Consider the following 25,084-nt stretch of genomic DNA (forward strand, 5'->3'; position numbering starts at 1 on the left):
AAGCAGTACTGTAGTAGTCAGACATGACACGAATTACCACCATAGCTGGATCCTTCATTCATTTTTGCACTACGCAATAAACTTGTATGAAAAGTCAGCCCTCGAATGCTAGCTACCTAAAGATAGCTAGCAAAACAGAGTTGAAAGAAGCTGGCTAACGTGAGCTAGCATGGATTGTAGTTGGTCAGGTCGTATTGAAAGCTAGCTAAATCATATCAAACGTTGTCTCGTTTGCTTGGTTAGCTAATAGCCAATGCCATGACGAGCAAGGGAGGACTTAAGCTAGCTAGCCTGTTATTCTAGCGACGACGCTAACTGTTTAGCTAGCTAGCAACCGTCAGCAAACTAAATACATGGTTCTAAGTATGGGGGTGACGTTAGTTACAGCATGGTGAGGATGAATTACATTCTTCAACATCTTGCTAGCAACATTAGCGAAGCCAGCTGCAGTTACATATTGGCTGCCTATCAACATGGCATCATTTTACATTTCTGGAGGAAGTGGAAACAATTTTAGCTAGCTCACCAAGGTTGACTTCAAAGTGGCAATAGAAACATCGCTTAAATATATGGTTCTGGGCTGCATATTAAGCCAAGCACCATGGTTGCTATGGTGAGGAGAAAGACTGCTTCCAGTTTCCAGATATATTATTCGTGAAGACAATTGCATTAAGTTAATAAATACATTAATTTTCAAGTGTTTTAGTCTTGTACTAACTTAATACTCAAATATGGACTTACAAATTATCAAATTAACGCATAACTCAGGCCATCCTGCTTTGTTTTAGACAGGCAAAGAAACGACAGCTACATTTACAGGGTCCTGTGGGTTGTTTTGTTGTTGCGGTTTCTCCATAAAGATAGTTAGAGGACGCAACATTGTATCTGTCCCATTGTTGCGTCTGTGAGAGTATGAGCAGTGTCACAGAGTTTCTAAATCCAGAGGCGCAACATCGTGAGACTTCCGGGAACGCTTGCGAAACAGACCAGGCCGGGGTTTGAAAAGTCAATGAGAGAAGTGAGAAATTCTTCATTCGTTGTTAATTTTCTCGAAATCTAAAGGCAACCTAGATTTTAGCCAATTTCTTAAGCAGTTCAACATGTTATTACTCCAACCTTGTGAAAGTGGCAAAATAACACATTTTCATGTATGTCAAAGACAACTTTATATCGAAAGAGTGCCTTTGATTTGACAGCCTACATAGGTTCTGCGTCGTTAGACTCGATGCCGTGTTTCTACGTATGAGCTTAGCTAGCCAAGTGTGAGCGAGATTTCTATTGGAGAAGCAGTTTTAGCCTGTCTACATACTGTACCATCTCCATTTTGAAGTAGTCCCATTTTCTTCTACTACTTCTATGAGTTGGCAAACAAACTGAAAGGGTGCATACTGCCACCTGGAGTGTGTTTGAACAGGTATAAAAGTCAAGGTTGGGGATTTACTGCCACCTGCAGTTATGGAATGATTGCGCACAAGTATAATTCATTGGCTGATCCCTCCTGATGACCTGGATGGAATTATGTGAACCTTCTGTAACTTATATGAAGTTCCACCAAGTTGACTACTTCAAAATGGTGAAAGTCCTCAATGGCGCTGCCCATGCTAAAATGGTTTTTGGGCACTAGAGTCAAAGATGGTGGATGAATTAAGACAGTTCACTCAGGCTGTTTAGCACTGAAAAAAATGTCAGTTCCTGTCTACTTAAGGAGGGCATGGCTCTCCCAAAGACACCAATACGATAACAACTGGGTCTGGTCTACTTAGTTCATTGACTTCCATTGAAACAGAAATTGAAGGAGTGGGATGTCTCGCCCCCTCTTCTAGAGACTTCTATCTATCTCTATGGGTTTCTCCTTCATCGCCCTCCAGCTGGACAGGACTGTATCGCGACGCGGTGTCAGAAACAGCTTGAAAACAAGTCAAACCAACTATCTGCACCAACGAAAGCTCCAAGCAACTGAGGTGAAGTTATAATATTCCTGCAAAATTTAGCTACAGTAGCTAAGTAACGTTAGGCCTAAATGTCGGCCTTTTTTTCTAGCTACAGTAGCTAACGTTAGGTGTCTTTGTGGGCTAACGTTAGCGAGCTAGCCAAAGAGCCATTAGCTAAAGTCAAGACGGGGACATGGCCAGCCAGGATCCAGCGAAGAGAAACGTGTAGCCAGCTAGCTAAAGTTTGGTCCCTTGTCAAGGATAAAGGCAAGTCATGGTCGTTGACGACATTGTAAATGTGCATTTTTTTTTTTACTCAACATTTTTATCCCTGTCTGTGATGTGATAGTTTGTTAGCTAGCTATTTGCTAACTCTACTAGCTAGTTAGCTAGCTTGACTTTCATTGAACAAGCCGCCACTGTCAGTCATTGGAATGATCTAGGCAAGACAATGCAGAGGCGTAGGAGTGCTAATATCGATGTCAAGATGGCTGCTGCTTGCAGATAACCATGTTCTTCAAAGCTTCACCTGTGTAGATGTGGTTGTAGGCCTGGCAATATCCCTTCAAATGTTTGCAAGGTCCTATGCTGAGATGATCATAAATTCCCTATCTAATCAGTTACTGGGTGGTGGATTATACTGCCACTAGTCAATCAGTGATGACAAGCAGACAACAACATGCATGTTGTGGCAATACCATCTTTGTCATACACTTGCTGCAATAGAGCTCGCCAGCTTGTAGTCCAAAACCCCGCAATTAGTTATCTGGTTGGTTCAGCAATCCCTATGGGGAAAGTATAGGGTTTTGGGATAAATGCCGAAATAAGGCTTGCTGTTGCCTGGAAACCCGACATTGAGTTACATTGAATTCTATGTTGGGCAGAATGTTGAATAAAATAATGTTTTTATGTACTTTCCCGGTTGTCTGTGCATTTTGGTGGTAGGAATGTGAGCCAATATATCCACAGGAAAGTATGATTACATCAACTTTTCAAAGCACTTGTAGTGTGTTTAGATTTCTATCACCTGAAGCATGCACACAACATTCAAATACATGCATACTTGCCAAGCTCTTGCACGTGTTTTACATGGTTCTGCACATGCTTCAGGTGATACAAATTATAAAGCACTACCAGCGCTTTGAAAAGTTGATGTAATTATACTTTCCTGTGGATATATCGACCCACATTATTACCCCCAAAAGGACCAACTGCACAGACAACCGGTGAAGTACTTTAAAATATAATTTTATTCAACATATAATTTTATTCAACATTTTAGTATGTAGAGGTCATGAGAGGAAACTTTCCTGATTTCAAATGCTAATTTCTGCCGGACATAGAGTTCAATGCAATTCAACCTCAAGGTTTCCAGGCAAGGTCTGTGCTTAACAGACTTAAGCTTTTTTTTAATTTTTCTAGTAGATAGGCTACTATCAGTCAGTTAACATGACTTTTATGAATTATGAAGCCTTTGTGCTTTTTTTGTTACATAAATGCTTTAAAATGTACAAAGTGACGTTAATCTTCATCAGCTATCTCATAGATCAAAACATATAAGATCTCTTAAGTCTGTGTTTACCACAGACCTTATTTTCTGTGTTTATTTAAAAAAAAATCTACAAAAATGGTATTCATTTCCCCATTGGCTTTGTCCAAAGAACCATGACAGATTTGGTGCCTCCAAAAAGGCGCCATTACTATTTCCCTCTATAGGCTACATGCTGAACTCAGTCAGTAGTACTACAATAGCTAGATTTCTCATATTCCATTTTTCTTGTCACAGGTGTAATGGCAGTGCCTCCATCATATGGTGACCTTGGCAAATCTGCAAAGGACATCTTCAACAAAGGATATGGTAAATGTCTTAACTGGTTGGTTTACCCATGTAGAAGTGACGAGAGTGACAAACATATACGTAACAGGGACCTCTTGTGACAGCTTGAACATGAAGCATCACTTTGCTTTGGCCTCTCTTACGCCCTAATAGGCTAGTGGCCGTTCCTCAAAGGGCTTTCGTTTTTGAGATACCTACCCGAGGGTATAACAAAGCATATCTCTAAGGTCTCCCATATATGAAAGGGATGGTTGTGTAAAAATATTTTACTGCAAAGTGGTTACATTTATAGATATTGTGACACCCCCTTAACACAAACAGTGCAGGGGGGATACAAATAGTCAATTATCTGCCCTTTATACAGTACACATACAAACAGCATTAGGATATCTTAAAACATTTTGGAAATATAAACCCACAGATGCAATAAGTAGAAATGTATCTATCAACTAAGTTCAATAGAGAACTTTCCAAAGTTGTTCTCATTCAGTGCTGTAAGGTACTGCCTGACAAAAATGCATACAGTTACACATGTATTATTTTTATGTTGTAGTTATTGTAATCGGCTGTAAGGCAAGTGGGCTCAGACACAACATAAAAAAAAAATGTATTTCATATGTTCAGCCCTTGCTCTTGCAATTATGTTAGGGGGCCCCCTTAAATTTTACTCTAAATCCAATATGACAGCCACAATACCATTTAAATGATGGTTAAATCAGGGTGGCAGGTAGCCTAGTGGTTAGAGCATTGGACTAGTAACCGAAAGGTTGCAAGATCGAATCCCCAAGCTGACAAGGTAAAAAAAACTGTCTTTCTGCCCCTGAACAAGGCAGTTAACCCACTGTTCCTAGGCTGTCATTGAAAATAAGAATTTGTTCTTAACTGACTTGCCTAGTTAAATAAAGATAAAATAAAAATCACCCGTATACATGTTTTTAAATGAGATATTTTTCAAATTTATAACCAATACTGAAAACTCTTTTTGTAAAACTCTGTCAATATACACTCACAAGGTCTAGATATAGAAAAAAGCAACAGTGGCATGGCAACCCCAAGCTAAAGGGGCAGTTTTGTATTTTGAGACTTGCTTGAATAGGCTAAGTAGACAATAGTCAGAGGGAAGCATAATTTGTCTGATTCTCTGTAATAATGGTATGGGAATAATAATGCATTTTATTTTGTAAAGTGGTTTCTTGCATCAAGCACAACATTTTCAGTCACCTCTTTGTCTGAAGGACAAGTGGATAAACAGGTTAATGTCAAGCCCTGCATGTCATGGAATGTAGTCCTGCTTTGACACCACACATTGTCTGCTACTGTAGGCTGAATGATAGAACAGCTAGTTTCATGTTAACATTTTATGTGATGCATTTTCTCCGTTGTTCTCCATTGCCACTCTGGTAGGCCTATGTTATGATCAAATAGCCACAGAAGCCTACTTGACCACTATCTGAAACAGTAACTTAAAGCGGGTACAGCCTCAGTGTTCACAGTAAACATGAGCTGGAAGTTGCCCTGAATTTTCACAACTTTCAAGTTTGCGCTCCGCAGACCTGAAATTTGCTCAGTGCTGATTTCTTTTTGAAGGAACGTTGGCCAGCATTCCTGTGGAACGCTTAAAACACCTTGTAGAGTCCATGCCCTGACGAATTGAGACTATTCTGAGGAAAAAAGGGTGCAACTCAATATTAGGAAGGTGTTCGTAATGTTTTGTACACACAGTTAAAAAACTCATGTCACATTCATGAAATCGAATTGAGCAATATACCACATTACATCTTACTGGTAATACATTTCTTGTTTTAGAAACATTTTACAAAGCATGCTCATTCGTTGTTTGTGTTTTTAGCTGTAACAATAGCAGAAAAATATTTTGTCTTAATTTCTGAGTGGCTGGTAGATTTTCATTTTTTTTAATCTACTTGCCACCGTAACTGTTGGACAAAGTTCATTTCCCACCCTGGATGCAACCAGACATGACAAGCTACAACCATGCTTACAGGTCTGATTTTCAAAGGTTTGTCAAGTGGTGTGATGAGCACCACCTCATCCTCAATGTAAAGAAAACAGAGAAGATGGTGTTTGACCCCAAATCTTGTCTGTGACCACGTGCCTGTGGTTGTCTACAATGCCAACATAGCACAGGTTAGTTCGTACAAGTACCTGGGTGTACACATGTGCAATGTGCTGAGCTGGAAGGTCCAAGTAGTGTCTGCTGCAGAGTACCACAACGCCTCTATTTCCTACAGTGACTCAGGGTTTTTGGAGTTGACCAGAAAAGAACGCTCCTGTTCTACCATGCAGTCATAGAGTATCCTGATATATGGCATCAGTCTGGTTTTGCAATTTATCAGTCCAACTGATACAAACTGCCATGAATGTAATGGGCGTGAGGCAACATCCTTCCCTGCAGACTATTTCTGAACTGACTGTTACCAGACCTGCGTAGGAAATTATTTCAGATCCCTCCCATGTACTTCACTCTGAGTATCAGGCAGACACTATAGGGTCCCTACATGTAAGCTGAACAGGTATAAGCACTTCCTCATTCCCATGTCCATCAAATACCTAAACAGCAATAGGTTCAATTATGAGCTTGCTAAGGACAATACTGACAGAATAAGGGAATGTGCAAAGTATTATATATGTGGCTATATGATAAGGGTAATGTGCAATGTATGTTATGTTGAGTGTATAATGTAGTGTTTATTTTGTATACAGCAGTAATGTGTGTCTACTGTCTAAGACAATTTTCTCCTATCCTAAATGACTACGGCAGGTGTTCACTACAATTTACATTTACGTCATTTAGCAGACGCTCTTATCCAGAGCGACTTACAATGAACCAACACAACCTGACACTCATTGTCAAGAAATGCCATCAACTTAATGGGCCTTCACATGTCATAGGAATTGCACCTCTCCAATGCCATCATGAATCTCCCAGAACTGTTTTAACGTTGGTCTGACCCATCGGAATCTATGCTTGAAGATTGTTTTGATCATGCGGACTGGGAAGTGTTCCGGGTTACCTCTGAGACAAGTATTGAAGTATACACTCACTCTGACTGGGTTCTTCAGGAAGTGCATAGAGGATGTTGTTTCCTCTATGACGATTTAGAATTTATCCAAACCAAAAACCAATTCAATGGGCCAGACACAAGAAGTATGTGGCAGGGACTTTAGACAATCACGGATTAAAAAGGGAAAGCCAGCCACGTTGTGGACACCGAGGCCTTTCTCCTGGACTAGCTAAACACCTTTGCCTGCTTGGAGGAAAACGCTGAGCTACCGACGCGGGGCCACCACTGCTCACGAGGCCTGTCAGCTATCGTTCTCTGTGGCCGACGTGAGTAAGACTTAAGCGTGTTAACCCTCAAGGCTTCCGGCCTAGATGGCATCCAAAGCTATGTCCTCAGAGCATGTGCAAACCAGCTGGCTGGAGTGTTTACGGACATATTCAATCTCCCTATCCAAGTCTGTCTGACTTGCTTCAAAATATGTCTACCAGTGTTCCTGTACCTAAGAAAGTGAACGTAACTGGACACCCTAGTCCCGCTACATTTTGCATACCGCCCCAACAGATTCATTGATGACGCAATCGACATAGCACTGCACACTGTCCTATCCTGACAAGAGGAATATCTATGTCAGAATGCTGTTCATCGACTACAGCTCAGCCTAGTGCCCTCCAAGCTGTTGTGACTTTTGGCTAGTTAATATTATAGATCATTTACTGTTTAATTAATTATTCCAGCAAATAATCAGATTTTATTTGATGCATTTATTTATCCTGAGGGGCATCTTCAAGGGTTGGATATCAAGTAAAAGTTTATTTGTCACGTGCGCCGAATACAACCAGTGTAGACCTTACAGTGAAATGCTTACTTACTGGCCCTAACCAACAGTGCAATTTTTTAAGTAAAAAAATAGGTATTAGGTGAACAATAGATAAATAAAAAAACAACAGTAAAAAGAGTAGCAAGGCTATATGTACAGGCACCAGTTAGTCGGGCTAATTGAGGTAGTATGTAAACTCAGCAAAAAAACATCCTCTCACTGTGAACTGCATTTATTTTCAGCAAACGTAATATGTGTAAATAGTTGTATGAACATAAGATTCAACAACTGAGACACAAACTGAACAAGTTCCACAGACATGTGTCTAACAGAAATTGAATAATGTGTCCCTGAACAAAGGGGGGGGGGTCAAAATCAAAAGTAACAGTCAGTATCTGGTGTGGCCACCAGCTGCATTAAGTACTGCAGTGCATCTCCTCCTCATGGACTGCACCAGATTTGCCTGTTCTTGCTGTGAGCTGTTACCCCACTCTTCCACAAAGACACGTGCAAGTTCCCGGACATTTCTGGGGGAATGGCCCTCACCCTCACCCTCCGATCCAACAGGTCCCAGACGTACTCAATGGGATTGAGATCTGAGCTCGTCCCTGGCCATGGCAGAACACTGACATTCCTGTCTTGCAGGAAATCACGCACAGAATGAGCAGTATGGCTGGTGTCATAGTCATGCTTCAGGGTCATGTCAGGATGAGCCTGCAGGAAGGGTACCACATGAGTGAGGTGGATCTCTTCCCTGTAACGCACAGCGTTGACATTGCATGCAATGATACAAGCTCAGTCCGATGATGCTGTGACACCGCCCCAGACCATGATGGACCCTCCACCTCCAAATCGATCCCACTCCAGATTACAGGCCTCGGTGTAACGCTCATTCCTTCGACAATAAACGCAAATCCTATCATCACTCCTGGTGAGACACAACTGCGACTCGTCAGTGAAGAGCACTTTTTGCCAGTCCTGTCTGGTCCAGCGACGGTGGGTTTGTGCCCATAGATGGCGTTGTTGCCGGTGATATCTGGTGAGGACCTGCCTTACAACAGGCCTACAAGCCCTCAGTCCAGCCTCTCTCAGCCTATTGCGGATAGTCTGAGCACTGTTGGAGGGATTGTGTGTTCCTGGTGTAACTCGGGCAGTTGTTGCCATCCTGTACCTGTCCTGCAGGTGTGATGTTCGGAGGTACCTATCCTGTGCCGGTGTTGTTACACGTGGTATGCCACTGCGAGGATGATCAGCTGTCCATCCTGTCTCCCTGTAGCGCTGTCTTAGGTGTCTCACAGTACGGACATTGCAATTTATTGCCCTGGCCACATCTGCAGTCCTCACTCCTCCTTGCAGCATGCCTAAGGCACGTTTGCACAGATGAGCAGGGACCCTGGGCATCTTTCTTTTGGTGTTTTTCAGAGTCAGTAGAAAGGCCTCTTTAGTGTCCTAAGTTTTCATAACGGTGACCTTAATTGCCTACAGTTTGTAAGCTGTTAGTGTCTTAACGATTGTTCCACAGGTGCATGTTTATTAATTGTTTTATGGTTCATTGAACAAGCATGGGACACCATGTTTAAACCCTTTACAATGAAGATCTGTGAAATAATTTGTAAAATAATCTTTGAACGACAGGGTCCTGAAAACGGACTGAGTTTACATGTAGGTATGGTTAAAGTGACTATGCATATATATGGTAGCAGTAGTGTAAAAGAGAGGGTGGCGGGACACAATGCAGATAGTCTGGGTAGCCAATGTGTGGGAGCACCGGTTAGTCGGGCTAATTGAGGTAGTATGTACGTGAATGTATAGTTAAAGTGACTATGCATATATGGTAAACAGAGAGTAGCAGCAGTGTAAAGAGGGATTGGGGGGACACACACAATGCAAATAGTCCAGATAGGCAATTGATTACCTGTTCAGGAGTCTTATGGCTTGGGGGGTAAAAGCTGTTGAGAAGCCTTTTGGTCCTAGACTTGGTACTCCGGTACCGCTTGCCATGCGGTAGTAGAGAGAACAGTCTATGACTGGGGTGGGTGGGTGAGGTGTTTGACAATTTTTAGGGCCTTCCTCTGACACCGCCTGGTGTAGAGGTCCTGGATGGCCGGCAGCTTAGCCCCAGTGATGTACTGGGCTGTACGCACTACCCTCTGTAGTGCCTTGCGGTCGGAGGCCGGGCAGTTCCGTAACAGGCAGTGATGCAACCAGTCAGGATGCTCTCGATTTTGCAGCTGTAGAACCTTTTGAGGATCTGAGTACCCATGCCAAATCTTTTTTTTTTTTAGTTTCCTGAGGGGGTATAGGCTTTGTCGTGCCCTCTTCATGACCATCTTGGTGTGTTTGGACCATTCTAGTTTGTTGGTGATGTGGACACCCAAGGAACTTGAAGCTTTCAACTTGCACATCTACAGCCCCGTCGGTGATAATAGGGGCGTGCTTGGTCCTCCTTTTCCTGTAGTCTACGATCATCTCCTTACAGGCTGACTACACCAAATAAATGTAGAAATCTATATTCAATTATTGCACCCACACTGCTCGCGCCAACGATCGTCTGCGTTGCCAAGGGCTAAAATAGAAGTCAGTTCTATTTGTGACCCAGGTCGTGTTGCAAGTCCTGCCTCTCCCCATTGGTTTATAGAAGCAGGTACCCGCGTGCCTTCTCCTCATTGGTTATACCCACGTGGGTGACTGAAAGAAAAACAAGGTCAGTGGCGGTAATGCACCTAATTTATGAAAGTTGCCAATCACAATTTAAAGTCCAGAAAAGAAAAGGCCTGGAAGGAGGAGAGATGACTAGAAACGGTTCGGTTGACCGTTTTATTTGTGGATTAATTGTCGGAGTAGAGCACATTGTGCATTTCAGGTAAAATAACAACTCAATGTTTATATCCCAGCAAGCTAGCTAAATTGCCATAAATGTTTAAATTTGGGGACAGGTTGAAAAGCATTAATGTAATTGGTTCAGTTTGTTTTGATATTTTAACCTGCCTGTCGTTATCGCGTTTGGTGCGGGGGGACAACATGCATTTATGCACGATGGCACACGCGCGCAGCCGGTTTCAGTTCCATGTTAGTCTTGGTTACGTTGAGGGATGGGTTGTTAGTCTGGCACCACCCGACCAGGTCTCAGACCTCCTCCCTATAGGCTGTCTCATCATTGTCGGTGATCAGGCCTACCACTTGTGTCGTCTGCAAACTTAATGATGGTGTTGGAGTCATACCTGGCCACCCAGTCGTGGGGGTACAGGAGGGGACTGATCACGCACCCCTGACGGGCTCCAGTGTTGAGCATCAGCATGGCAGATGTGTTTTTACCTATCCTCACCACATGGGGGCGGCCCGTCGGGAAGTCCATGATCCAGTTGCAGAGGGAGGTGTTTAGTCCCAGGATCCTTAACTTAGTGATGAGCTTTGAGGGCACTATGGTGTTGAACGCTGAGCTGTAGTCAATGAATAGCGTTCTCACTTAGGTGTTCCTTTTGTCCAGGTGGGAAAGGGCAGTGTGGAGTGCAACAAATTACATTCTGTTTGGGCGGTATGCAAATTGAAGTGGGTTTAGGGTTAATGGTGTTGTGAGCCATTACCAGCCTTTCAAAGCACTTCATTTAGGCAGGTTGCCTTTGTGTTCTTGGATACAGGGACTATTGTGGTCTGCTTGAAACAACATGTTGGTATTATAGACTCAATCAGGGACATGTTGAAAATGTCAGTGAAGACACCTGTCAGTTGGTCAGCACTTGCCCGGAGCACACGCCATGGTAATCCGTCGGGCCCCACGGCCTTGTGAATGTTGACCTGTTTAAAGGTCTTACTCACATCGGCTGCGGAGAGCTTGATCACACAGTTGTCCGGAACAGCTGATACTCTCATGAATGCCTCAGTGTTGCTTGCCTCAACGCGAGCATAGAAGTGATTTAGCTTGTTTGGTAGGCTCGTGTCATTGGGCAGCTCGCGGCTGTGCTTCCCCTTGTAGTCTAATAGTTTGCAAGACCTGCCACATAAGACGAGCATCTGAGCCGGTGTAGTACGGTTCAATCTTAGCCCTGTATTGACGCTTTGCCTGTTTGATGGTTCGTCAGAGGGCATAGCAGGATTTCTTATAAGCTTCCGGGTTAGAGTCCCAGTGCAAATGTTGCCTGTAATCCATGGCTTCTGGTTGGGTATGACACTGTGGGGACGACGTCCTCGATGCACTTATTGATAAAGGCCAGTGACTGATGTGGTGTACTCCTCAATGCAATCGGAAGAATCCCGGAGCATATTCCAGTATGTGCTAACAAAACAGTCCTGTATTTTAGTATCTGCTTCATCTGACCACTTTTTTTTATAGACCGAGTCACTGGTGTTTCCTGCTTTAATTTTTGCTTTTAAGCAGGAATCCGGAGGATAGAGTTGTGGTCGGATTTAACAAATGGAGGGCGAGGGAGCGCTGTGTACGCGTCTCTGTGTAGAGTACAGGTGATCTAGAATTATTTTCCCTCTGGTTGCGCATTTAACATGTTGATAGAAATTAGGTAAAACTGATTTCAGTTTCCTTGCATTAAAGTCCCTGGCCACTAGGAGCGCCGCCTCTGGGTGAGTGGTTTCCTGTTTACTTATTTCCTTATACAGCTGATTGAGTGCGGTCTTAGTGCCAGTGTCCGATCTGTGTTGGTAAATAAACAGCCACGAGAAGTATAGATGAAACCTCTCTTGGCAAATAGTGTGGTCTACAGCTTATCATAAGATACTACACTTCAGGCAAGGAAAATCCAGAGACTTCCTTAAATTTCGTGCACCTGCTGTTTACAAATATGCACAGACCGCCCCCCCCCCCCCCCCCCCCCCCCCCCGTCCGTCCGTCCGTCCGTCTTACCAGAGTGTGCTGTTCTGTCAAGCCGGTGCAGCGTATATCCTGCCAGCTGAATGTCCATGTCATCCTTCAGCCACGATTCCGTGAAACATAAGATGTTACAGTTTGATGTCCCGTTGGTAGGATATTCGTGATCGTACCTCGTCTAATTTATTGTCCAATGATTGTACGTTTGCGAGTAATATTGACGGTAGTTTTCCCACTCGCCTTCTCTGGATCCTTACGAGGCACCCGCTCTGTGTCCTCTGTACCTGCGTCTCTTTCTCCTGCTAATAACGGGGATGTCGGCCTTGTCGGGTGTTCGCAGTACATCCTGTGCTTCCTGCTTCTTGAAGAAAAAATATTTGTCTAATCTGAGGTGAGTGATCGCTGTTCTGATATCCAGAAGCTCTTTTTTTGCCGTAAGATATGGTGGCAGAAACATTATGTACAAAATAAGTTACAAATAATGCGGGAAAAAAACGCATAATAGCAGAATTGGTTAGACGCCTGTAAAACTGCTGCCATTTGTTCCAGCGCCATTTTACTGCTATAGAGAGACCCTTGAATTAACTCTATCGGTACTTATCATTAGCTGTTAGTGTTAATACAATCAACAATATAATCAGTCAATTTTGCTATAAACTCATTCTGGACCGTCGTCAAGCTCTGGAACCTCAAGAACCAAACCGCTCACAAATCATTAATTGAAGTTTTATTTACTAGATTAAATAAATTGGAAAATGAGGTAGTTAACAGATACAACAGTTATTGAGGTGAAAATATTTTATGACCTGTAGAGGCTATTATAAATTAACTTCCATACTCAGCTCAGGCAAATGCAATAGTTAATTCACAAGACTTTTGAGGATGATATGGTCTTATTTATTGAAAGAGAAAATGTAAAACGTTAGGAACATCTGCTCTTTCCATGACCAGGTGAAAGCTGTGATCCCTTATTGATGTCACCTGTTAAATCCTCTTCAATCAGTGTAGATGAAGTGGAGGAGAAAGGTTAAAGAAGGATTTTTTTTGAGCCAATTGAGACATGAGCTGTGTTCGAATACCCATACTGACATAATGTATACTACATATTTAATGAGTGTATATACTATTAGTTAATTTTAGTATTCTGTAAACAAACAGTATCCTTTCAGATGAGCGTGCTAGCTCTTCGCCGGTCCACCGGAAGTTGAATCTGTTGCTATGCAACCTCTTGCTAGCTAGTTAGCATAACAAGTTAATAGTGATGGGCATTCCAGCTCTTTTCAATGAGCTGGCTCGTTCGGCTCAGCTCATCAAGAAGAGCCGGCTCTTTTCTCCCAAACGGCTTTTAAAAAAATATATGTTTTGTATTTTTTCAAGTCAAACAGTTTGCTATAGTTTGACTATGATTGTTGTTAAAACAATTCTAATTAAATTATTCAATGAATTCATACTCTACCTTAACCGCTATGTATTTAAAAATGCATTGGTTTGTTATGAAAAAGAATGCTATTAAACATTTGCATTTGAAGTATAACTTTTTAATGTATATAAACAAAGTGCATATAAATCTAGCAATTCAAAATGAATACAATCTGAACAGCATAATAGAATATTGCACCATATCAAAGAAAATGAAGAACAATGTGCAAAACTGCAGCATCCCACTTAAATCATTAAACTGGTCCCTCTTTTCTCTCCTTTATTGCCTTGTTATAACCAGCAGCACACAGCAATGTTGACCATATTTTGCATTTGAGAGATTTACATTCAGAAATGCAAGCTGCCTCACTTTTGAGGGGCTGATGAGGTTTCTTCTCTCAGTAATTATTTGTCCCGTTTTCTAGACGATCCTCTGAGGGAACGGATGTGGCCACTATGCAGTCTCGCTGTCATGGCTTTAGTAAGCTGTGGGTAGACAGAGGCCTTGTTCTTCCACCAGCTCAGGAGGGGCTCCTCCAAATAGGATCGGACCTCCAATTATGGCATCTGCTGAGGGATTCCTTCGTGCTGCATCCCCAGTTGCTCTCTCGTCAAACATTATCCAAACAGCAGAAGTTTGTGGCACTACTCCATCGGATCTCTCTTCTTACTGTTGCCCTGGTGCCTGAGCCAGCTGACTGCTGGGGCTGTCCCTCCCTGCTGCTGAGGTTATTCTTTGAAGTGCCTCATCAATCGCTCTGGCATCACTGAAGGCTAACTTCTTAAACCTTGGGTCAAGTGCAGCGGTTTCTGATAGCATGTGGTTATATTCCATTCTGTGGAACTTGCTGTCCATTGATGAACATAGGGTGTCAAACTCTGTCACATGTCCTGTGGTTACATTTGCTTCTCTCTGGAGGCGTTCTGTGATTCGCTCTACACAGGAAGCATTTTTGAGGCTGTCACATTGCTGAAAAGAGAGAACAGTAACTTATTAGTTCAGGTTCATGTTTTGTCTACTGATACTACATGCTCGTATACATTTATAATACTGGATTAAATAATGATGTAATAACTGCTTACTGTACCCCCCTCCACTGATCTCCACAGTGACCTGCTCAAAGGGTTCCAGGACTCTGCACACCTCCTCCACCACCTCCCATTCCTCTTGGGTCAGAGCCTCAACAGGTGCATTGACAATGGCCAGGGTAGAGAGGATGGCATCCTTTCACTCAAGAAACCGCTTCAACATATAAATGTTGAATTCCAAATTGTAGTGCAGTCTTGTTTAGGCCTCAGCTCAGGCATCCCCATCTGGCTTTGTGTAGACTTCAGTTTTTCAGCACCTACTGTGCTCCTGTGGAAGTATTCCACAGCTGCTTTCACTTTTTCCAGTGGGCTTCATCACCTTCAGAGCATCTCTTACAATCAGGTTGATTGTGTGGGCAAGACATGGATGATGGTTCCATTTAAACATTTTCATGGCGTTGGTTACGTTAGCAGCATTATCACAAACACAACAGACCACTTTTCCATCTACTTGCCATTCTCTGACCACTCAACAGTTCCTCTGCCAAGTTCTCTGAGGTGTGTCTGTCGCTGAACTCGGAGCAGTCCAGAAGACCGCTAGACATTGAAGATTTTTCAATGACGTGACATGTAAGAAGTGCTTACCCTTGATGTCCAGTAGTCAGTGGTAAGGCAAACTGCAGTAGCTTTTTGGACTGAAGCCTGTGTGCTCTCGTACAGTTGTGGAATAAGTGATTTTAAAAGGGTTTTTCTGCTTGGAATTGTCTACGTTGGATTTAGACTATTCCTATGATTTCTAAAACCTCTGTCCTCCACGATTGAAAATGGCTGGAAATCGGTGGCAATCATTTTAGCCAATGCAATATCAATTTGGCCTTGTTTTGCTACAGACATAGACTTTGGCATAAACTGGTCCTCAGAAGACTGCGTTGTTGTGGAGTAGGACTACTTGACTGAGTGGTGGAGATGCTGACTCCACCACTATCACTAGCATTACCGCTAGTTTTTCGAAGCTCCGCTACAGCTAGCTTTACAGTTGGTTGCACAGTTCGCATATGCCGTGTAGGTTGTGCATAGAACCAGCTTTATGAGATTTTTGTTTTGGTAAATTCTACACTGTGCTCTAACATTGTCTACATTATTAAAATGCATCCAAATGCTACTGTGCTTCCGACTCATTTTCCAGCTGTTGTTTTGACAGCTGTCCTTCCTCTCTCTCCACGGCTGCTAAGTGTGTGACTGTGAGTTGGCTCGGCCTTCCCGCACGCATCTTTGGTTCATTGGTTGGCACTGCGTGTCTGACAGGAACAACAGGTGAGGCTGTTAGTCTGCGCAGACAGTCAGAACGAATGTGTGTGCGCTTGAGCATTTAGGCATATATATATATATATATATTTTTTTTTTTTTTATTTTATTTATTTATTTTTTTTATATGAATTAGTTACTTCTATTCATTTAAATATTTTGATTATTCATATCAACTTTTTATTTTTATAAATAGATTCGGCTCTTCTGATATGCGAGCCGGCTCCCAACGTTCACCTACAAGACCCGGCTCGTTCGCGATTCGACCCAACACTAATCTGTAACCGGTTTATTAGCTGACAGCCGGCGCTAATGGAAAACACTGAGTGTTTTCCTTTGAGCAGATTACTGTAGCCACAACCTAAAATGTGTTACTGTAGCTGTGTTTGAATACTCATACTAATGGTACTATTTGTGACGTTAATTTAGTATATAGTAATTTAGGTCATAGTATGGATATAGTTAGTATGCCGAAATTTCCCGGATGTCGTACTACTTTCACCAAAATACGAAGTATACAAGCAATGAACACTATTTCAGTGCTTTAAGGGCCCGTAATGGAATTCTTCAGAAAATTAGCGTGGCTTCACATCGTTTTCAGATTTGAAGAAATTGACAGAAAATATGCAGCCGAAGTCCAACGAGAGCGGATACAAATTCATTGCTTTAACTAATTATGACAAATGTTGAGCAATGTAATGACTTTTCAAATAAATTACCTTACGTTATGTTGGCGGACAGTTTGTTAGCTACGCTGTCCTTACGAACCACATAGCATATCATTACAGCAGTAACATTACCACAATGTTAGCTAGCTACCTAACGTTACTTGGCTAATAATACATCAAACTAGCCAGTATATTAACGATATGCTATCTAACTACCCAGCGTTTATTGACTTGATTATTCCCTTCATTCTTCGCTTAGCTAAGTGCTATAGTCGTTGTGAGTTCTCAATGGACATTTTGGTGCTTTTGTAAATTTGCTCTGGCTATCTAACTACGATTTCAGAGTACTCTCGTCTGAGTGTACCAGACTCCGAGCGCAGAAAAACGTATTTAATTTATGAACGCTCAACACCCGTTGAATATGGCCGGTGTCAGTAAACGTCGGCAAAAAAAACGTAATTAAAGAGTTGCCAGCAGCACAGTTAGTCACCAACGCTCTGGATAACATGGATACAGCCTAACCAGCTCTGCTAGGGTGAGTAAAATGGTCAGTGAGGTGTTCTCTCATTTGTCTGGAAGTAGCTAGCCAATGTTAGCTTGGGCACTTGACTGCCGTTGTAAGGTCAGAACGCTCGAATCAACCCTACTCCTCGACCAGAGCGTCAAGTGTGCGCTCCGAGAGCGTAACGCTCTGAATTTACAAACGGACAAACGCACCCGAAGTCGTAAAATGTCTAGCTAGTAATTTATGCTAGCAAGAGGTTGCACAGCAACATCAACTTCCAGTAGACAGGCGAAGCGCTAGTACGCTCAACTGAAAGCATACCGGTCGTTTACAGTATACTAAAATAAACTAATAGTACTGTGTGTGTGTGTGTGTGTGTGTGTGTGTGTGTGTACTCATTTTAAGTATGTATGGGGCGGCAGGTAGCCTAGTGGTTAGAGCTTGGGGGCAGTAACTGAAAGGTTGCTAGATCAAATCCCCGAGCTTCCAAGGTAAAAATCTGTTGTTCTGCCCCTGAACAGGGCAGTTAACCCACTGTTCCTAGGCCATCATTGTAAATAAGAATTTGTTCTTAACTGACTTGCCTACATAAATAAAGGTTAAATACTGTTTTTTTTAAATGTAGTATACAGTATGTTAGTATGGGTATTCAAACGCGTATTTTTTAGTTTGGGGGTCAGGCAGGACCCCATAGCACTGAATGAGAGCAAATCTGACTTTGAAAGTTATTTTGAACAGCTACCAAAAAGTGAAGTTAACATTCATTATAAATATTCACAGTTGATATTTCCGTCTGTTGTATCTGTGTTTACAGGTGTATATATTTCCAAAATGCTTTAAAAGATCCCAAATTGTATAAAAGGCAGACACTTGACTACTCGTATTCCACATTTTTGCAATATCACTGCTTGCAATACTGGGTTACATGAGCTTATGTACCCCCCTCCAGCAAGGCACTGCTTGAGTTAAGTGGGTGTGTCACAATATCTATCAATTAAACCACTTTTTCAGTAAAATATTCTTACACAACCGTCCATTTTATATATGGGAGTCCTTTAGAGATGTGGAAAAACATGGTTGTGTTTTGTTACCCCTATTTCACAGGAAGGAAACATGATGATAACAACCGGACATTCAATTTGTTCAAGCCATGTCACAGTTGGACCATATGGATCAGTATTCTCCATGTAGTGGTCCATTTGTCAAATATTGAAATGCAAAGGAACCTTACCATACAAAGGAACATGTGGTGGTCTGAATGTTGTGATTTGTTCTTCATAAGGTTTTGGATTGGTGAAACTTGATGTCAAGACCAAGTCTTCAAGTGGAGTGGTGAGTTTTTCTATTCAATCTTGCCAGGGAATTACTGTGCATTATGCTCTTGTATAACAAAGGATAGGATAGCCTACAACTCGTAACTAACCCTGTTGTAATTGTCCTTTAGGAATTCAAAACCTCGGGCTCCTCCAACACTGACACCAGCAAAGTCAACGGGAACTTGGAGACCAAGTACAAATGGGGTGAATACGGCCTGACTTTTACAGAGAAGTGGACCACAGACAATACTCTGGGGACTGAGATCACTGTTGAAGACCAGGTAGAGAGGAGAAACCAGTCTAACTGAAATGATTTGTGAGCTTTCTATTTGGTTGTGCTTAGTTTTTTCATATTCCATAGATCACCAAAGGACTGAAACTTACGTTCGACACCCAATTCTCACCAAATTCTGGGTAAGGTTTGTGCCTTTTTTAGTTTCAAGCATAACTGAATGTTTCTCACCAGTCTTTTGAGACCCTGGAATCGATAACATTTATTGTGCATGTTCGGCGCTGCATAATCCACCAAACTTTCTTTATTGAAAATAGTCAGGGAAGACTGAACAAGAACAACCGAGATATCAGATGTTTATTAATCATCTTTTTTCCCCTCTCTTTACCTTTTTATTTTTTTCTAACAGCAAGAAGAGTGGGAAGGTGAAGACTGCCTATAAGCGTGAATACGTCAACCTGGGTGTGGACGTAGACTTTGACTTTGCTGGTCCGGCCATCCATGGGGCAGCGGTGGCCGGATACGAGGGATGGCTGGCTGGCTATCAGATGACCTTCGACACGGCCAAGTCCAAAATGACCCAGAGCAACTTCGCTGTTGGCTATAAGACAGGAGATTTCCAGCTGCACACCAATGTGTAAGCTTCATATCGATTGTACTTTGGAGGACTTACTGTATGTCTCGGCACTAAAGTGACAAGGCTGAATTTTTCTACCATGGTTAGAAAGAGGAGTCTCCTTTGTGCTTAAAGGTGAACTGAAATGTTTTAGCAATTGATTTTGATAAGTTGTAGGTGGATTTGAGCATTTCAATTCATCTTCTAATTGAGTTATCAAACAAAAAGAGCAGTTCATCAGACAAGGATAACATAATGTATGTCTGCTTACAGTGAGGGAAAAAATTATTTGATCCCCTGCTGATTTTGTACTTTGCCCACTGACAAAGAAATGATCAGTCTATAATGTTAATGGTAGGTTTATTTGAACAGTGAGAGACAGAATAACAACAACAAAAAATGCAGAAAAACGCATGTCAAAAATGTTATAAATTGATTTGCATTTTAATGAGGGAAATAAGTATTTGACCCCTCTGCAAAACATGACTTAGTATTTGGTGGCAAAACCCTTGTTGGCAATCACAGAGGTCAGACGTTTCTTGTAGTTGGCCACCAGGTTTGCACACATCTCAGGAGGGATTTTGTCCCAGTCCTCTTTGCAGATCTTCTCCAAGTCATTAAGGTTTCGAGGCTGACGTTTGGCAACTCGAACCGTCAGCTCCCTCCACAGATTTTCTATGGGATTAAGGTCTGGAGACTGGCTAGGCCACTCCAGGACCTTAATGTGCTTCTTCTTGAGCCACCTTTGTTGCCTTGGCCGTGTGTTTTGGGTCATTGTCATGCTGGAATATCCATCCGTGACCCATTTTCAATACCCTGGCTGAGGGAAGGAGGTTCTCACCCAAGATTTGACGGTACATGGCCCCGTCCATCGTCCCTTTGGTGCGGTGAAGTTGTCCTGTCCCCTTAGCAGAAAAACACCCCCAAAGCATAATGTTTCCACCTCCATGTTTGACGGTGGGGATGGTGTTCTTGGGGTCATAGGCAGCATTCCTCCTCCAAACACGGCGAGTTGAGTTGATGCCAAAGAGCTCCATTTTGGTCTCATCTGACCACAACACTTTCACCCAGTTGTCCTCTGAATCATTCAGATGTTCATTGGCGAACTTCAGACGGGCATGTATATTTGCTTTCTTGAGCAGGGGGACCTTGCGGGCGCTGCAGGATTTCAGTCCTTCACGGCGTAGTGTGTTACCAATTGTTTTCTTGGTGACTATGGTCCCAGCTGCCTTGATCATTGACAAGATCCTCCCGTGTAGTTCTGGGCTGATTCCTCACCGTTCTCATGATCATTGCAACTCCACAAGGTGAGATCTTGCATGGAGCCCCAGGCAGAGGGAGATTGACAGTTGTGTGTTTCTTCCATTTGCAAATAATCGCACCAACTGTTGTCACCTTCTCACCAAGCTGCTTGGCGATGGTCTTGTAGCCAATTCCAGCCTTGTGTAGGTCTACAATCTTTCACTGACATCCTTGGAGAGCTCTTTGGTCTTGGCCATGGTGGAGAGTTTTGAATCTGATTGATTGCTTCTGTGGACAGGTGTCTTTTATACAGGTAACAAACTAAGATTAGGAGCATTCTCTTTAGAGTGTGCTCCTAATCTCAGCTCGTTACCTGTATAAAAGACGCCTGGGAGCCAGAAGTCTTTCTGATTGAGAGGGGGTCAAATACTTATTTCCCTCATTTAAAATGCAAATCAATTTATAACATTTTTGATATGTTTTTCTGGGTTGTTGTTGTTGTTATGCTGTCTCTCACTGTTCAAATAAGCCCACCATTAAAATTGTAGACTGAACATTTCTTTGTCAGTGGGCAAACATACAAAATCAGCAGGGGATCAAATACTTTTTTCCCTCAATGTGTTTCATATATCCCAGTAATGATGGCACAGAGTTTGGAGGGTCCATCTACCAGAAGGTGAATGACCAGCTGGAGACTGCTGTGAACCTGGCCTGGACAGCAGGCAGCAACAGCACCCGCTTTGGCATCGCTGCCAAGTACCAGCTGGACTCCAGTACCTCCATATCCGTGAGTGCTGCTCTTTTGCTTGTCTTGTTTATATGTTTTGTATGCCAGACTTTACAGCTGTGTTCAATATTCAGAGACTCTGGTTCTGTGAGATTAGTATTTTGTTAAATGGGGATGGGTATTTTAGGAAGTAACAGGAGTTTAAAAAAAATGTACATTTTGTTTTATTCCGTGACAATAATTATCATATAACCCTTTGTATTCCAGTGTTAAAGGGATTATCTGGTACTTTTGTATACTTTTTAATCAGTAGTTCTGAAAGTTCACAAGCCAAAAGTGGTCCCCGAAAATGGTGTACTACATCACATATGTGCACCATGTCATTGCTCTCTCTCTGCTGTGGGTGCATCTTGTGCATCATGTGCATCTTGCTAGCTGTCACTCATATGGCGAGGGGCTGAAGCTTACTGGTTGAACTGGAATTGCCAGAGGGCTGGCCCACAAGGCAAAATGTAAGGAAAACAGACCTGCCAACATGCATGCATTTTGCATACCAACTATGCAATTCTCTGTCCATGTATGAGATCCGAGTTAAAAGTATGCAGAAATGAATAGGGCCTGATGGGGGGGAGGGGGGGATCTAAAAAAATCTAACATCCCGATTCTCGAGCTGCAACACAGAGATGTACGGCGTTTGTGTCAACGGACATGGAGACTTAATACATCATTATTCAACGTAGCTACCCCCCATCTGCCCCTCCTGTTTGTTGTGATGATGAGTTTGCCGACTGCCAGCTGTATGTAAACACATGGACAAATCACTTTTCGACTCCGTGTGTTGTGGAAAGGTAAACACTAATTGTTTCAAGCTAACGTTAGCGAACATAAGATGGACATTCAGTGGGCTCTAAAGTGCCAGCAGTTCACTCGCATTTCCTAGTGAAAGAAATGTAAATGCAAATACGAAAAATAACTGGGCGCATTTGTGTGAGTGTGATATACATTTAATTCTGCATCCCATTAGTTGTACTTTCCATGTAACATTACGAGAATCACGCAACCTGAGACTGTAATTATGATCCATGTCACAAAAAGCATTACAAAGTATAATAAAAAATAAATATAAACATCTTGGCATTAAATCGAGTCGGGAGTTTAGAAGACTGCGTGCTGAAGAATGAATGTGTCCGGCATTAGCTATTGAGGCAATGCTTCTAAAATGTCTGCACTAGATTTGAGATTTTATCAATTTCGAAAATCTGAAATGGTGTATGCACCGCAAAGAAATAGAATAGGCACCTTTACATAGGCTGAAACAGCGGACTCTTCTATCGAACAACGGTCAGATTCCCTTTGCGGTAGCCTACTTAAGCTTTGTGTAGCCAGTTTGCAGTCTGTCAATGCGATCATTTGTTTTTGTGTTTTTAAAATTATTTTGCTTTTAGTGTTGATTAGGAACCGTGTCTAAAAAGACAATGCTTGTGAGCTGGCCCTAGTGATTGGCCCTGTTTGAGAGGTGACAAGCGTTCCTCTACTATAGAGACTAAACTTGGTTGAATCTCCTATTTGCCGCGTGCGTCTGTTATCTAAATAGTTGGACAGGGTTGGCAGGTCTGGGAAAATAGTGTAGCACAGGTTCCAGAATTTATTTTAAGCTAGGGATTTTGTAGCTAATTGAGGTTAAACAGTAAATCTGCTCTTAGATTATGCATGTATGAACTACACATTGACACATCCAGCCCAAAGCGGGAGATAAAAAAAATAAAAAAATACATAGTAGTCGCCAAAGTTCCGGAGGATATCTTTAATTGTGTGTGTTTTGTTGCTATATTTTCCAGGCTAAAGTTAACAATGCCAGCTTGGTGGGAGTTGGCTATACCCAGACACTGCGGCCAGGTAAGAACTGGCTCTCACTACTTTGCAAAAGCGTTGCCAATCATCTCCAAAGTGGGCTGTTGTAGCCAAGTTTCTATTTATTTTTCCTGTTCTGCAGGTATGAAACTCGTCCTGTCTGCACTGGTCGATGGAAAAAGCATCAACTCCGGTGGCCACAAACTGGGACTGGGACTGGAGCTGGAAGCATAAGTATCTAGCTAACCTGTGTAGTGAAGTCGTTGTATTTAATTTAATTTAATTTAGGGAATCGCAGAATAATTTGGCCTTATGTATTTCTAGCCCAACCACCATTTAAGGGATGTCTCAAAGGGATGAATCTAATCTAAAGCAACAACACGCCCTGCCCAACAGCCCTCAGTACTGTCAGTTAGATGGATCCCCAACCCCATCAGCCACTTATTTCCTTTCATATGGTTTGTAGGCTAGTACTACTAGGTCTGCTATTTATCAAGTCATGTGTTTGTTTCTATGCTGTGCTGAACCACTAGTGAAATACATCCTAAAGCGTTTTGCTTTATTGGTTTGGCTCATTGGATTGTACAGTCCGAGGGGGTTTATATGAAGATATATGCTTTGATTTAAATATGTATAATAATAGAATGTTATTATTATATCATTATATTATGTGACAATCCTGAACTGTTTTGCGCACAGGCAAATTTATATTATACCTAATTTATTTTTTTTACCTATATTTATATCCCATCTTTCCCTGTTTCATTTGCACATATAGTAGCATTCGGTTAGCAACGCTTTGCCTGTTGGGACGGCTCCTACTCACAATGCTTATCATCAACTCCAGAGACCTTAAACGTCAATCTATTGGTTGATCTATTTAGCTAATATTCTTGAGGATTTGGTAACTATGCTTATTGCTTACCCACTCTGCGGTCATTAGCAGACTTGTACTGTCTTGATTAACTAACCTGCTTCCTAGTTGAATATGGTAATGTAAATTTGCACGACAATGGCAAATGGGATTTGAAAAGGAAAAGAGAAACCATTAATTGAGTGTATCCTCCACCTCCCCTTCCCATAACTGTGTATAAATGATATGACTGGGACATTGATCAGAAACCAAGTCCACTCGTGTGTCAACCTTTACAATAAAGTCTTTAAACAAGTCAATCCTTTCTTCCTTCATATATCATGTCACCTCTTCATACAGTTGGACAAAATGAAAATATACAAGTCACTTGTTTTACAATTGAATGTGCAGCTCAACTATAATGAACATTTCAAACAAACAAGTATACAGTGAAAGTATGACTCACCTGTGTACAAAATGTGTAGTACTGTAAATATTACCCTTATTACTTTGGTCCTTTTCATTTAAACCAATTCATGACAGTTTTTCAAGGCAGCATAACACTAATTGAATTAATGACATGATTAAATAACAATTGAAAAGTCAGTACCTGTACTAAAAAGATGGCAAGTACCAGCTGATTATCATAACGAAAAGTTCACTTAAAGGCTAGATTCAACCATAGCGAGGAAGATCTGCGTTGTAGACATTGTCTTACGTTAGTGCGTCGATTCTGCCTGCACATAGGGACAGCGTCACGGGGAAGTGACACACCATCTGACGCGAGACGATGCGTTATAGAGTGATTTGAAATGTAAAGGTTGAGCCGTCATATGCAGTCTCCTTGAACGCGGGAACATTGCCTTTAAATTTCAATCGCCCAATAGCGTGGGT

The 25,084-nt window shown here is 42.1% G+C and overlaps 1 protein-coding gene across 2 annotated transcripts; it reads left to right on the forward strand.

Moving 5' to 3' along the window:
- The first annotated feature begins 1,768 nt into the window (after positions 1-1,768).
- Positions 1,769-24,510, forward strand: LOC115153538 (voltage-dependent anion-selective channel protein 2). 2 transcript variants are annotated; one of them, XM_029699083.1, is made up of 9 exons: positions 1,769-2,198; positions 3,718-3,789; positions 18,636-18,685; positions 18,798-18,950; positions 19,031-19,083; positions 19,311-19,538; positions 21,396-21,546; positions 23,325-23,382; positions 23,480-24,510. In XM_029699083.1, the coding sequence occupies exons 2-9, from the start codon at positions 3,723-3,725 to the stop codon at positions 23,569-23,571; spliced, it is 852 nt and encodes a 283-aa protein (XP_029554943.1). In that variant the 5' UTR covers positions 1,769-2,198; positions 3,718-3,722; the 3' UTR covers positions 23,572-24,510. The 2 variants fall into 2 exon arrangements, with proteins under 2 accessions (XP_029554943.1, XP_029554942.1); XM_029699082.1 differs by having other exon boundaries at positions 1,770-1,961.
- Positions 24,511-25,084: the final 574 nt, after the last annotated feature.

Source organism: Salmo trutta, chromosome 18, assembly GCF_901001165.1.
Source record: "Salmo trutta chromosome 18, fSalTru1.1, whole genome shotgun sequence".
Lineage (NCBI taxonomy): Eukaryota > Metazoa > Chordata > Actinopteri > Salmoniformes > Salmonidae > Salmo > Salmo trutta.

Excerpts from the sequence above, each read along its gene's own strand:
- LOC115153538 (XM_029699083.1), top strand. The coding sequence starts at position 3,723 with ATGGCAGTGCCTCCATCATATGGTGACCTTGGCAAATCTGCAAAGGAC. Across the intron at positions 3,790-18,635 it reads CATCTTCAACAAAGGATATG|GTTTTGGATTGGTGAAACTT; the intron begins GTAAATGTCTTA and ends GTTCTTCATAAG. Across the intron at positions 18,686-18,797 it reads CCAAGTCTTCAAGTGGAGTG|GAATTCAAAACCTCGGGCTC; the intron begins GTGAGTTTTTCT and ends ATTGTCCTTTAG.